We start from the raw sequence: 12,313 nt of genomic DNA, 5'->3' as shown, positions 1-12,313 counted from the left end.
GCCAGGCAAGGAATAAAGGAGGCTGGAAAGAATTGAGGTCAGGTAAGAAGCTCCAGCAATACTAGAGATCTGGAACTATTACAAGTTTGTGGCAGAAAAATGGAAAGAAAGCCCAGTGTTCTGTATTGTAATGGGAGCAAAGGCCCGTTTCTCCCAGAATCTATGATCAGTAACAGGAAAGGTTTCCCTGGGTCCTGGGCAGCTTATGGGTTTGTGGGAGATACACATGGATATTGGATACCTATGCCACAATGACTGATTGGGGGCTGAGCACCTCCAGGGCTCCCCTACACAAATTGGGGTGGAGAGGTGTAGATCTCTCTCTGACCAGGCTCTGGAATTCAGCCAGAACCACAGAAACCTCAAGATCCTACTCTTCAGACATGCAACACCCAAGTCTGGTTCTTCCCATGTCAGCCTTCCCAGTGGGGGTAGCGTCTTGGGCCATCCATCTGAAGTTTAGGAACACTGACACCAGTTGCTTGCCAAGAAATGGACCTCAGCCGGAAAGCCTTTTTCATCAAAACATTTATTAAATGAGTAACTGCATGCAGTCTGAGCTGTGTACAGGCAGTTAAAGGCCCGAGTGCGGAGCTAAAACCAGGAGAGCTGCTGCCCCATTTTCATGTATGGAGAGCAGCTGCTGTTCTCAGTTGGGCTAGTCCTATGGCCTGCAAAGGCTGGGAAGGATCCCAGAGCAAGATTCCACTGAACTGGAATGGAGCCAGGGATGAGGGCACTAGGCCAGCTCCTCCAGGCAGTGATCTTACAGGTGGTTCTTCCCGGTGTCCAAGCTCTCATGCTCTGAAGACAGATGGGGAACGTGAAGGCTCTCTCTTCTGGCTGGGATGAGGCATGTAGGTGATAGAGAAGAAAGCCAGAGAGGCCGGGAAAGGGAGACAGGAACTGCTTTTTATTGATTTGGTCGTGGGTTCTGCAGGAGAGCCCCTTTGGGTTTAAGAGCATTTTTCTGCTTCCTTTCTTCTTCCTGTAACTTCTCCTGCTGCCTGAGCTGCCATGCCTGTAATCCAGCATCCATTTCCTGTGACAGCAGTACAACTCGTCTCTGAAACAGACAGGAAAACAGGGTGGATAACATCTGGGGCTGGAGCTCTGCACCATATATCCTTTCACTCACAGATCAAAGCTGGAGGTTTCAGCTGGAAAATGACACTGCTGACTGGGGAAGGGGACTGGGTCCTGGAATGGGAAGTGGAGGAGGCAAAATGGGTGGCAGAACGGCTTCTACTGGTTCCCACCCTGGGAGTGCCCCACTCTCTTCCTCCCTTCTCCCAGCTGTTAAAATGCTGGTGAAGGGGGCACATGTGAGTTTAGGTGTCAGCACAGCTCAAGCCAAATTAAAATGTACATTTTTTCCCTCCCAGTACACACAGGTTGCCCTGACTGGGCTCTAGCCACTCACTGCAAACTTCTCCCTTTGGGCTTTTCTTCGAAGTTGGCCTCTCATTGGAGGTGCGGGGCGGCCATCTGTAGATGGAAGTGAAGAAAAAGATAGGTATTAGAGATGGCTGGCAGCACCCTGTGAAGGCACTGGGATAGGAACAAGGGAAGAAACAGTCGCTATTTCCTCTCTCCCATTTTATACCCAGGGTGGCTTCATTCTCCAAAAACCCATCCCTCAGTGTCAAGGGTAAGGTATGCCAAGAATAAACTCTAAGGCATAGTCCTACTCTATTTCACTTACCCCTCGTTATCCCGGAATGGTCCTTTGTAGGGCTGAATCTCTTGTTTTATCTCCACCCCCCCAAGTTTTTATTTATTTGAGAGGCTGTGCAGGGGGAGGGGCAGAGGGAGAGACTCTCAGGCAGACTCCCTGCTGAGTGCAGAGCCCCACGTGGGGCTCTCTCTGGGACTCAGTCTCAGGATCTCAACTGTGATCATGACCTAAGCCAAAATAAAGAGTCCGGTGCTTAACCGACTGAGCCACCCAGGTGCCCCTCTCCTGTTTTATCTTTAGAAACCCCCCACTCAGGCAATCTGATCACTGTTCTATTCATCGTGAGTCTTTGCTAAATTCCATCTCACTCCTCAATGAAATGCTCTCTTTTCCTTTCCTTTCAGCCCAGTTCTCGTACTTAGGCCCCCCTAAAACCCTACCTGCCCAGAAATCCTCCTCAGACCTCTTCAACTCTGTGAGCTCTCTCCTGAAAGAAGTGCCTGTCGGGGTGCCTGGGTGGCTCAGTTGGCTAAGTATCTGCCTTTGGCTCCGGTCTCAATCCTGGAGTCCCTGGATGGAACTCACTACATTAGCCTCCCTGCTCAGGAGGAAGTCTGCTTTACCCTCTCCCTCTACCCCTCCCCTGCCTGCAGTCTTTCTGGCTTGTTCCCTCTTTCTCTTAAATAAATACATAAAAGGGGCACCTGGGTGGCTCAGTGGGTTAAGCCGCTGCCTTCGGCTCAGGTCATGATCTCAGGGTCCTGGGATTGAGCCCCGCATCAGGCTCTCTGTTCTGCAGGGAGCCTGCTTCCTCCTCTCTATCTGCCTGCCTCTCTGCCTACTTGTGATCTCTCTGTCAAATAAATAAAATAATAAAATCTTAAAAAAAAATACATAAATCCTTTTTAAAAAGTGCCTACCAGTGATTTAATATTCATTTAGTTGCCTTGGGACTATTATTGTACTATTTTTTTTTTTTTTTTGCCTTATTTGGCTATCTCAAATTCTTTTAGAAAGGGGTGGAACACTGAAGTATTATTATTTTTTAAGATTTTATTCATTTGACAGAGAGACAGCATCAGTGGGGGGAGGGGCAGAGAGAGAAGCTGACTCCCCACTGAACAGGGAGCCCAATATGGGGCTCAATCCCAGGACCCTGACACATGACCTGAGCCAAAGGCAGACGCTTAACCGACTGAGCCACCCAGGCACCCCCATTATTTTCTAAAATGTCCATGCTGTTTTCCCAGCTAGACTTTTACAGATTATGTCCCTAGGTTTCACTGTAGTACAGTGCAGGCACACAAGCATATCATACAAATTCTACAAATATCTGCTGACTTGGTGAAAAACATAGTATCTGACCTTAAGTTGTTTATAATGAAGAGGAAAAAAAAGGACACTTACTTTCTACAAAGTAAGAAACAGTGAAAACTCTGCCCAAAAGTTTTGTGGAAACGGAGAGGTACAATTAAGTAACATGTCCAAGACCACAGTATCAGCAAGTAGAGAAATCTTAAATAAGAATCAATTCAAGTCTTTCCAATATTCCATACTACTTTTAGGAGATGCTGGGTTTCCTGCAGTAAGTAACAAGGGGAAAGAATCTCTACCATCCTTCACGGGATCATACTCCTAAAGAACCCAATAGGGTATGAGTATCCAGGTCTCTGTGCTGTGGAAGAGGACCTTGCCCATACCCAGTTCTAGTTCTTGATCTGTGATCAAACCCACCTAGCTGTGTGATCACAGGAACTCGGAGGCCTCAATTTTCCCACCTGTAAACTGGAGTCCCATATTGGGAGTGGGGAGTGGCTTCAACTTTTCTAAGATCCATCCCTCTCTTCTAGGAGTAATAGCTATCTATATTTTCTTTCTTTCCTTTTCCTTCCCCTCCCCCCACCCCCAGTAAAGAGAAGAAACTTTTCTGAAGGGAGCTCTCCATTCTCAATCCTCACCCTTCTAACCCCTCTCTCTGTGATGTTCATTTAGGCAGGTTTTCAAAGAGCTCTCCTTGCATTTGGTACCAAATTTTCAACAATGTACTCACCACACTGAACGTTGAGTCTTTCTAACTTTTTAAAAACCATTCCACCACGAGAAACATAAAAATCTTATCACTCCCTCCACCGGGGTGTCCCAAATTAGAATTATCTTCTGCTCATCCTCAGAAGATCCCGAGCTAGCTTTACTTTCCTTAGGCGTAGTTTAATTTACAAAACAAACAACTGGGCTCCTTCCCCAGAACTCCAAATATAAAGTTCAGGACAGGGGCGCCTGGGTGGCTCAGTCCTTAAGCATCTGCCTTCGGCTCAGGTCATGATCCCAGACTCCCGAGACTGAGCCCCGTATGGGGTTCCCTACTCTGTGGGGACCCTGCTTCTCCCTCTTCCACTCCCCCTGCTTGTGTTCCTTCCCTCACTCTGTCTCTCTCTGCCAAATAAATTAAAAAAATTTGTTTTCAAATAATAAAAATTAAAAAAACCCCCAAAGTTCAGTACGTTGGCCACTCAGACACATGCCCACCTCGACCCCCTTCTCACCCCCCCGCCTCGCTCCGTCCACGGGCGTCCCCTCTGGGAGAAACTGAGTTAACTGTCAGGTCAGCGCTCACCCGCGTAAGACCAGTCTGGGAGCTCCGTAAGGGGCCCGTAGCCGGAGGGGTTGGCAGCCAGGCCCTGCCTGGGTGGAGAAAAATAGTCGGGTGAGGATTCGGCCCAGCTTCCGGCTTCCCAGTACCCCGCGCCCCAGTACCCCCCAGACCCGCACTAGACCGGCACTCACTGGAGTCGCCACTGGCTACCCGCCCGAGCCGCCACACTGCTGTGCAGCCTCCGGACACCTGCAGGAAAAACAGGGCAGAATTGGAGCAGAGGCCATGGAGGCATTTCAGGGGTCCTAGACCTGCCCCAGCGGGCTCCCGAGCCCACCGACCCCACACCCTCTTACTCAAGAGCAGAGAACCTAAAGCAGCCATACTGAGGCCGCGGCGTCGGAAGTGGGCGTGGCCTCGGTGGCTACGCGCGACGCTGCAGGGGAAGTCGGAAGCCGCCATCTTGAATCTGGGATTCAATCACGGGCCCCGCCATCTTGGGGCACTGTACGGAAAAGAGGACAAAACTGCGACCGGAGTTTTTGGGGCAGAGTGATTGGTCTGCGTGTGAATCGCCAGTAATGATTACATCCTGTGTGGAAGTTGTGTCCTAGACTGAACCATTTGGAACTGCTCCAGCCACCTCTGTGCAGCGATGTCTAGTCCTTCAGAATATATGTCTTTGTCTTAGAGGAGTATTTACCTCATTCTGCCTTCTTCCTCATCACTGTAACGTTTTTCCCAGCCTAAGAGTCAAATCTAGAATGAATAAGAAAATCTGGGTTTCAGCCCTTATTTATTCAACAAAATTGAAGAGCTTATATGTGACAAGCATTTTATTAGGTGCTGGGGATTCTATGGAGAGCAAAACAGACGTCATCACTATTCTGATAAGAGCTCCGGGTCTAGAGAGAGAAGACAAAAATAATCACACACATTACTGTAATAGACCGCTGAGATTGTAGAGGGAGCACAGGGGTGCAAGAACACCTGGCCGCAGGGATCCCGAACAGACTAGGTTCAGCCACTTGCCACTGACAAAATCCAAAGGCTGAAAAACTGATGGTGAAGTAATAAAGGAATTCATTTCAGTGTGAGGCCAACACTGGGAAGACAGCAAACTAGTGTCTCAGAGACTGTCTCCAAAGTCCAAAAATACTTTGGGATTTATATAAGGAAGACGAGGGGCAAAGGTGGGTGAATAGATGCAGGTGGGCAGGGAAGGTCAAATAGATTCTTGTCGCAGAGTCATTCACAAGTGGGATCTTGCTGGCTCAGAACAGTCCTTATTTTTTTTCTTTTCTTTCTTCTTTTTTTTTTTTTTAAAGATTTTATTTATTCATTTGACAGAGAGAGAGATCACAAGTAGGCAGAGAGGCAGGCAGAGAGAGAGGGAGAAGCAGGCTCCCCGCTGAGCAGAGAGCCCGATGCAGGACTCCATCCCAGGAGCCTGGGATCATGACCTGAGCCCAAGGCAGAGGCTTAACCCACGGAGCCACCCAGGCGCCCCAGTCTTTCTGACAAATCATGGGAAGGCCAATAGTAGTCTAACGCTAAGTTCCAATGCCTAAATCATTCACCTCTCTTCATCTTATCATCTACAAAAGAAAGATGAATACAGTCCAATAAGATATATTTTTAAAGATTTATTTACTTATTTATTTGAGAGAGAGAAAAAGCACAAGTGTGGGGGGTAGAGGGAGGAGGAGAGATAATCCCAAACAGACTCCGTGCTGAGCGCGGAGCTAGACACTGGTCTCATTCTTACCACCCTGAGATCAGAACCTGAGTAGAAACCAAAAGTAGGGTGCTTAACTGACTACACTGCCCAGGTGTCCCAGTACAAGAAGATATTTTGAGAGAGACCACATTCACATAACTTTTATTACAGTATATTGTTATAATTTTTAATTATTGTTGTTAATCTCCTGTGCCTAATTGATAAATTAAACTTTATCATAGGTATGTCTGTATAGGAAAAAAAAACACCCATAATATATGGAGTTTGGTACTATCCACGATTTCAGACATCCCCTGGGGTTCTTGGAAAGTATCCTCTGTGGATAAGGTGGGACTATGCTGTATTTGTACATAGTAAACCCAGATCTGTGATTCCTTCCCTCTTTTTAAATCATTATTTGTCTTGGGGAATTCGTTTATTCTTAATTTCTTCATTAAAAAAAAAACCCTTAACATATCACATGTCTGAAAACATTAAAAATGATAATGTGAGAGCAAATGCTTTATAAATGATGAAGCTCTTACAGAAGTTATTTTGTGCTAGGCTAGACACTTAACACGGGGGGATGGGGGGAAACTGAGGGAGTGGTGCTGTGGCCTATCTGGGAGTTTATCACTTCCTTCTGCAGGACTGGGAAGTTTTTCCACAGGAGGTGGCTCGGAGCTGTGCTTTGAAAGAGGGGAAGGGTGGATCCTGGTTTAAGAAGTAAAAGCAGCTGTTTCAATAACAATAATGGTATAGGCTGGGGCTGAACCAGAAGAAAGGATGGGAACAGAAGAACCTTGGCTCTAAGCCAAAAGATGGATCCCCAAAATGAAGCAAGGGCAGTAGGACAATAAAGAACTATCACCGTCTTAACTTCATACACTTCATTTTCACTTATGGAAACATTTCTATATAAATGATTTCACATGATTTTCATAAAAACCTGTAAAGTAGATAAGACAGTCCAGGAAGCAATCACTGTACAGATTGCTTATAGTTTTCAGAGATCAGGAAATTTAATCAAAACGTGGCTGTGGATTTATTGTTTTACAGTTGCAATCATGATTGAAGGCCACTTTCCCGGGCCTGGCTTCATATACCTTTGGCTGGTTCTGAGATACACGGCTGAGGTAGACAGCACCTGGAATCCCATTCCATAGTTCACAGTTGGCAAGTCAAACAGTAGAAGGTAAGGGTCGGAAAAATAACCTTAGTGTCAACATTCAAGATTGATAGGAAAGATGACAAGCTGGACTACCACCAACACGATAGAAAGTAATCGAAGCAGCAATACTCCTACCTCCCAGAAGCTCACACACTAGGGGGACGCCAAATTATAAAAGAGGGCACACACAATAAGGTGAACAAATACCGTGAACCATGTAAGTTCCGAAGGCAGGAATGAATGCATGTGATAGTTTAATAGCTGTGGGAGTCAAGGAGTCAGAGCTGGAGAACTTTGGGGGTAGGATGGGAAGTTTAATTGGGAAAACTGAGAAATCTGGGAGGGGAAAGGTCTTTGGAAGGAAGACAAGTTCAGCCTTTGACGTGGTTGGTGTGATGTGGACAGCCCGTGGGTTGTAAATAGCAGGAAATATGGGTTAGGATTTTGAGAGCGAGAGAGAAGGAACATTAGTGCTGACAGCTAACATCAGCAGCATTCTCAGCGACCTCATGGAACACTGTGGCGGGGGCGCGGGGGGGGGGGTGTCTGGCAAGTGGACAGCACTCTTTAATGACTTCACTAGACTCAAGCAACAGGAAAGCAGCTTCCTTATCCCAAACTAGATGTCTTTCGGCCTCTTGACTTCATCTGGGAAAGCCTGGCGTTAAGAGCAATGAGAAGGATCAGGAACCTGAGCTTCATGTCTTTCCTCTCTTAAACTCTTTGCCTCTCAAGGGCGTCAAACCTGTATTTGGTTTTAATACTTTGTTGTCTACTCATGTTTTGCCCAGTGACTTTTGTACAAGGGCACTGCTCTGAGAATTAGGTGCTTTTAATTTTTATTTATTTGTTTATTTAAAAGATTTTATTTATTTATTTGACACAGAGAGGGAGGGAGACAGTGAGAGAGGGAACACAAGCAGGGGGAGTGGGAGAAGGAGAAGCAGGCTTCCTGAGGAGCAGGGGAGCTTGATGTGAGGCTCCATCCCAGGACCCTGGGATCATGACCTGAGCCAAGGCAGAGGCTTTAACCCACTGAGCCACCCAGGTGCCCCTAAAAAATTTTTGAATCAAGTAATCTCTGTGTCCAACGTGAGACTCAAACTCAGGACCCTGAGATCGAGATCAAGAGTCACTGACTAAGCCAGCCAGGTGTCCCTGGGAAATTAGGTGCTTTTTTAAATTGTTGAGATGAATAATAATGGCATTGGAGAAAATGTCAGTGAAGCTGACTCAGGGTGGTCAATTCCATGTCATTTTTTTCCCAAAGATTTATTTATTTATTTATTTGACAGAGAGAGATCACAAGTAGATAGAGAGGCAGGCAGAGAGAGAAAGAGAGGGAAGCAGGCTCCCTTCTGAGCAGAGAGCCCGATGCGGGACTCGATCCCAGGACCCTGAGATCATGACCTGAGCCAAAGGCAGTGGCTTAACCCACTGAGCCACCCAGGCGCCCTCCATGTCATTTTGTAACTTGTTCTCCTTTTTGCATGCTTTTCACCAAAGTGAAGTTTCGAGAAGAGCAAACTATTTGGGAAGTGGCTTATTTTACATTCTTTCATTATTTTCCTCCTTAGGACAGCTCAGCAATTAAATCACTGTCACCCCATGCAGGAAGTGTGGGAGCTAAAGGCTAGCCCTCACACAATACATTTCTTTGCTTATTATTTCCTTATCACATAATTTATTGGTAACATATTCCCTTTCTTTTCCCATGGCTGCTAAATCAGTTCCGGCTAAATTTTGTGTTAAATCATCCAGCTTCCAAGATGGGTAAATTATGACCTTGGACTGCACTCTTTTTTCTTGCCTGGCAGCTGGGAAGTGTCTCAGCTGTGTGCCTTTCCACTACACTGGACTTTGAGGTGGGTGGCTCTTTGTGAATCTCTGCAGAGTGACAATGCTGGCTTTAAAAATGCTGGAGTTTGACTGGAAGGTGTAAAAAAAAAAATCATAGTATTTAGAAGTCATCTTTTAGCCTTAAAACATGGTGAAAGGGGGCACCTGGGTGGCTCAGTGGGTTAGGCCTCTGCCTTTGGCTCAGGTCATGATCTCAGGGTCTGGGATCTTGCCCCACATCGGGCTCTCTGCTCAGCAGGGAGCCTGCTTACCACCCCCCACCCTCTCTGCCTACTTGTGATCTCTCTGTCTGTCAAATAAATAAATAAAATCTTTTTTTAAAAAAAGATTTTATTTATTTATTTGACAAAGATCACAAGTAGGTAGAGAGGCAGGCAGAGAGAGAGGAAGGGAAGCAGGCTCCCTGCTGAGCAGAGAGCCTGATGTGGGGCTAGATCCTAGCACCCCTGGATCATGACCTGAGCCGAAGGCAGAGGCTTTAACCCTCTGAGCCACGTAGGTGCCCCAATAAATAAAATCTTAAAACAAAACAAAACAAAACAAAACATGGTGAAAGGAGTGTTTCCAGATCCCTTTCCTTGAATCAGCCCAGCAACAACCTCTTTTGTTGTGTCCACGCTGTCAGTAGGACTCTCTAGACGGAAAGATGCTTTGGGGACTCCAACCTCTTTGGCACCCTAAGACAGGCTATTTTTGGTTAAGTGCTGCCTCCTGGCGGCGGCTCTACTGTCGACACCTTCCCGGCCTGGTGGAGACCACTTGCTTTTAGCTAGGGATCTCGGAGCTGATGCAACAGCTCCCCAAGGGGGCGGGGAGTTGAGACGTCCGTCCGAGAGACCCCTCCCCTGGATCCGGGCGGGCGCCGCTCCCTTCCCCCTCCCCCACGGACTTTGCAGTCCAGAGGCCCTCGAGAGTTTCAGCCTGGCGTCTCGGGACTGGAGGCGGGGTTGCCACGGTTTGGGGTTCCTGCCGGGACCCCCGTCGGGCAGCCAGCGCGAGCAGGATCGGGAGGGAGGGAAGAGGAAGCTGAGCGTTCTTGGGGTGGAGGACGCGTCTAAGGGTATCTGCAGGCACTTTCATGCAGCGCAGCTGTACCTGAGTGAGGAGAGGGCAGGGGAGAGGGTTGCGGGGCCCCTGGGTTCTCGGACCCTGGCAACCTTCGTCTACACCATCCCCCTTCCCCCCCGCCCCGGGCTTCCTGGAGTCCGGACGAGGGCTGCTCCGCTAGGTGTAAGGAAGGAAAGGAAGGGACGCCGGGTGGGCTAGGACCCCCCCCCCCCCCCCCCCCCCCCCGCCAAGGCAGACCTGGACATTGGCGGCGACCGAGCTCTTAAGAGGGGCATAGGGGGAGGGCAGTGGCTGGGTCCGATTTGGGAAGGTCTCCGGGCTGCCGACTCGGAACAACCTGGGGTTAAGGGAAAGATGGTAATAAAGGGACCGGCCGGGGCGACGTTAAGGGTCGGGCGGGGTCAGGCGAGGCGGAGCGGGGAGGAGGAGAGCGTGGGAGAGAGGGGCAAAGGTGAGGTCGGGCGGCCGCTGGGCGGAGGCGGAGAGGTGTGTGGCCTGGGTCACCGGGAAGGGAAGGGCTGCGGGACAGCGTCCGGGAAGAGGTCACGCTTAAGGGTTTGCGGTTCAACCCTTGAACTCGCCTGCACGCTCGTGAACCTGAGCCCCAGCCTCGCTCTGCCTCGTCCGCCTTACTGCCGCCCCCAGACCGGTCACCTGAGCCGGAGTGTGGGACAGCAGCGGTCCCGGAGGGCGCGTGCCATAATGGCTTTTTGTTTTCCCGCGACTGAAACGAAACATTCATTTCAAACCATTCTAGGCCTCGCAGTCAAACTGAAAATCATACCCGCCCTCTCCCTTCAACCCATTACTGTCAAAAAGGATAAATACTTCCAGATACTCCTTGCTTAGTTGAGGAGCCAGACCAGCAGCAGCATAGGTGGGCCAGAAGGGCAAATTCAAGGGGGTTCCCAGAGCCCCGGCTCCTGGGAAGTCAGTCTAGCAGGAACAGCATTGTTCATTCATTCATTCATTTATTCTTCCAGCAAGTTTTCTTGACTGTGTGCATGTGCTCTGCCCTGGGGGCACAGGGTGAAGAGCAAGCACTCTGGTGGGGCTTGCATTCTAGTGAGGGAGATGACAACCAACAGAGCAATGAGCTCTGAATGGTGGTGCCCTTGCAGAAAAGTGCAGAATGCTGAACCGATGAAGAGGGAAGAAGTTGCGCCTTCAGAGACTCCTCAGGGAAGGCCTGTGGTAGTGTGGTGTCTAAGCACAGTCCTGGATGGAGTGAGTGAAGGGATGAACAATGTTGCCAAGCATGTCTGTTGTGTGGCGAGAGCAAGGAGGTGGCCAGGGTGCTTGAGTGGGAGTGACATTGCAGGTGCCATGTCAAGGGGGCCATGTTAGGGTGGTCATCCCAGGACTTCCGTCTTGTACATCATGGGCCTGACCCAAGAAGGGAATGAAGGGGCAGGCCATCTGAGCAGTGGCCTGGGTGTAAAAAGGCACTAAGTGATCCTTGGAGGAATTCAGACGTTTGTTGCCAACGAACTCCAATTTCTGTCTCTTGGTGAGCGGTTAAGTTGGCTCCCATCCGCAGACAGAACTCTTGACTGCTTACCTGGACTGTCTGTCTCTAGGATAATTTTGCAACACGCAGGTACAGGTCTGAGTTGCAGGGTGTAGCCCTGAGACTAGCCAGCGGGTAGTTGTAGGGAGGCAGGAGTCACAGCTGGAATTCTGAAAATGCCCCATGCACCGTGAAGTGCCATTCCCCCAGAGAGATTTCCTGAGAGGTTTATGCTCTTGTCTGTGATTTATTTTTATTTTTATTTTTAAAAGATTTTATTTATTTATTTTACACAGAGAGACACACAGCCAGCGAGGGAGCACAAGCAGGGTTGGAGGGGGGGTAGTGGGAGAGGGAGAAGCAGGCTTCCTGCTGAGCAGGGAGCCTGATCATGACCTGAGCCAAAGGCTGATGCTTCCCACTGAGGCACCCAGGCGCCCCTCTTGTCTACAGTTTAAATGGTTTAATATGCGCACTGAGAAACTACTTCAGAAAGTTGTATGTAATGAATGTAATGAATTCATAGAATAAGCTCTCCTTTAGAATAGGAAGAATGAGTCTTCCTGTTTTGATTCCAAGAATCGGTATTCCTCCACCTCCACTAAGTCGACATTCAACAGATATTTCAAGGATCCTGGTTTGAAGGGGTGCCAACTCATTAGCTTGCCCAAGGTGCCAGAGCTGGCTCTTAGGCGGCATGTGCCTCCTCTGGA

At 48.7% G+C, this 12,313-nt stretch overlaps 1 protein-coding gene across 4 annotated transcripts; it reads right to left on the bottom strand.

Annotated features, from left to right (window-relative positions):
• Positions 1-510: 510 nt before the first annotated feature.
• MRPL52 (mitochondrial ribosomal protein L52) lies at positions 511-4,709 on the bottom strand. 4 transcript variants are annotated; one of them, XM_046008313.1, is made up of 5 exons: positions 4,628-4,709; positions 4,463-4,520; positions 4,293-4,360; positions 1,424-1,488; positions 511-1,066 (listed from the first exon to the last, which is right to left on the bottom strand). In XM_046008313.1, the coding sequence occupies exons 1-5, from the start codon at positions 4,653-4,655 to the stop codon at positions 914-916; spliced, it is 372 nt and encodes a 123-aa protein (XP_045864269.1). In that variant the 5' UTR covers positions 4,656-4,709; the 3' UTR covers positions 511-913. The 4 variants fall into 4 exon arrangements, with proteins under 4 accessions (XP_045864269.1, XP_045864270.1, XP_045864271.1 ...); XM_046008314.1 differs by having other exon boundaries at positions 4,643-4,672; XM_046008316.1 differs by having other exon boundaries at positions 957-1,066; positions 1,417-1,488; positions 4,628-4,672.
• Between the last annotated feature and the right edge of the window lie 7,604 nt (positions 4,710-12,313).

Source organism: Meles meles, chromosome 6, assembly GCF_922984935.1.
Source record: "Meles meles chromosome 6, mMelMel3.1 paternal haplotype, whole genome shotgun sequence".
Classification (NCBI taxonomy): Eukaryota; Metazoa; Chordata; class Mammalia; order Carnivora; family Mustelidae; genus Meles; species Meles meles.
Note: the sequence above shows the minus strand (reverse complement) of the source record. Positions and strands in the feature narration are given on the sequence as shown.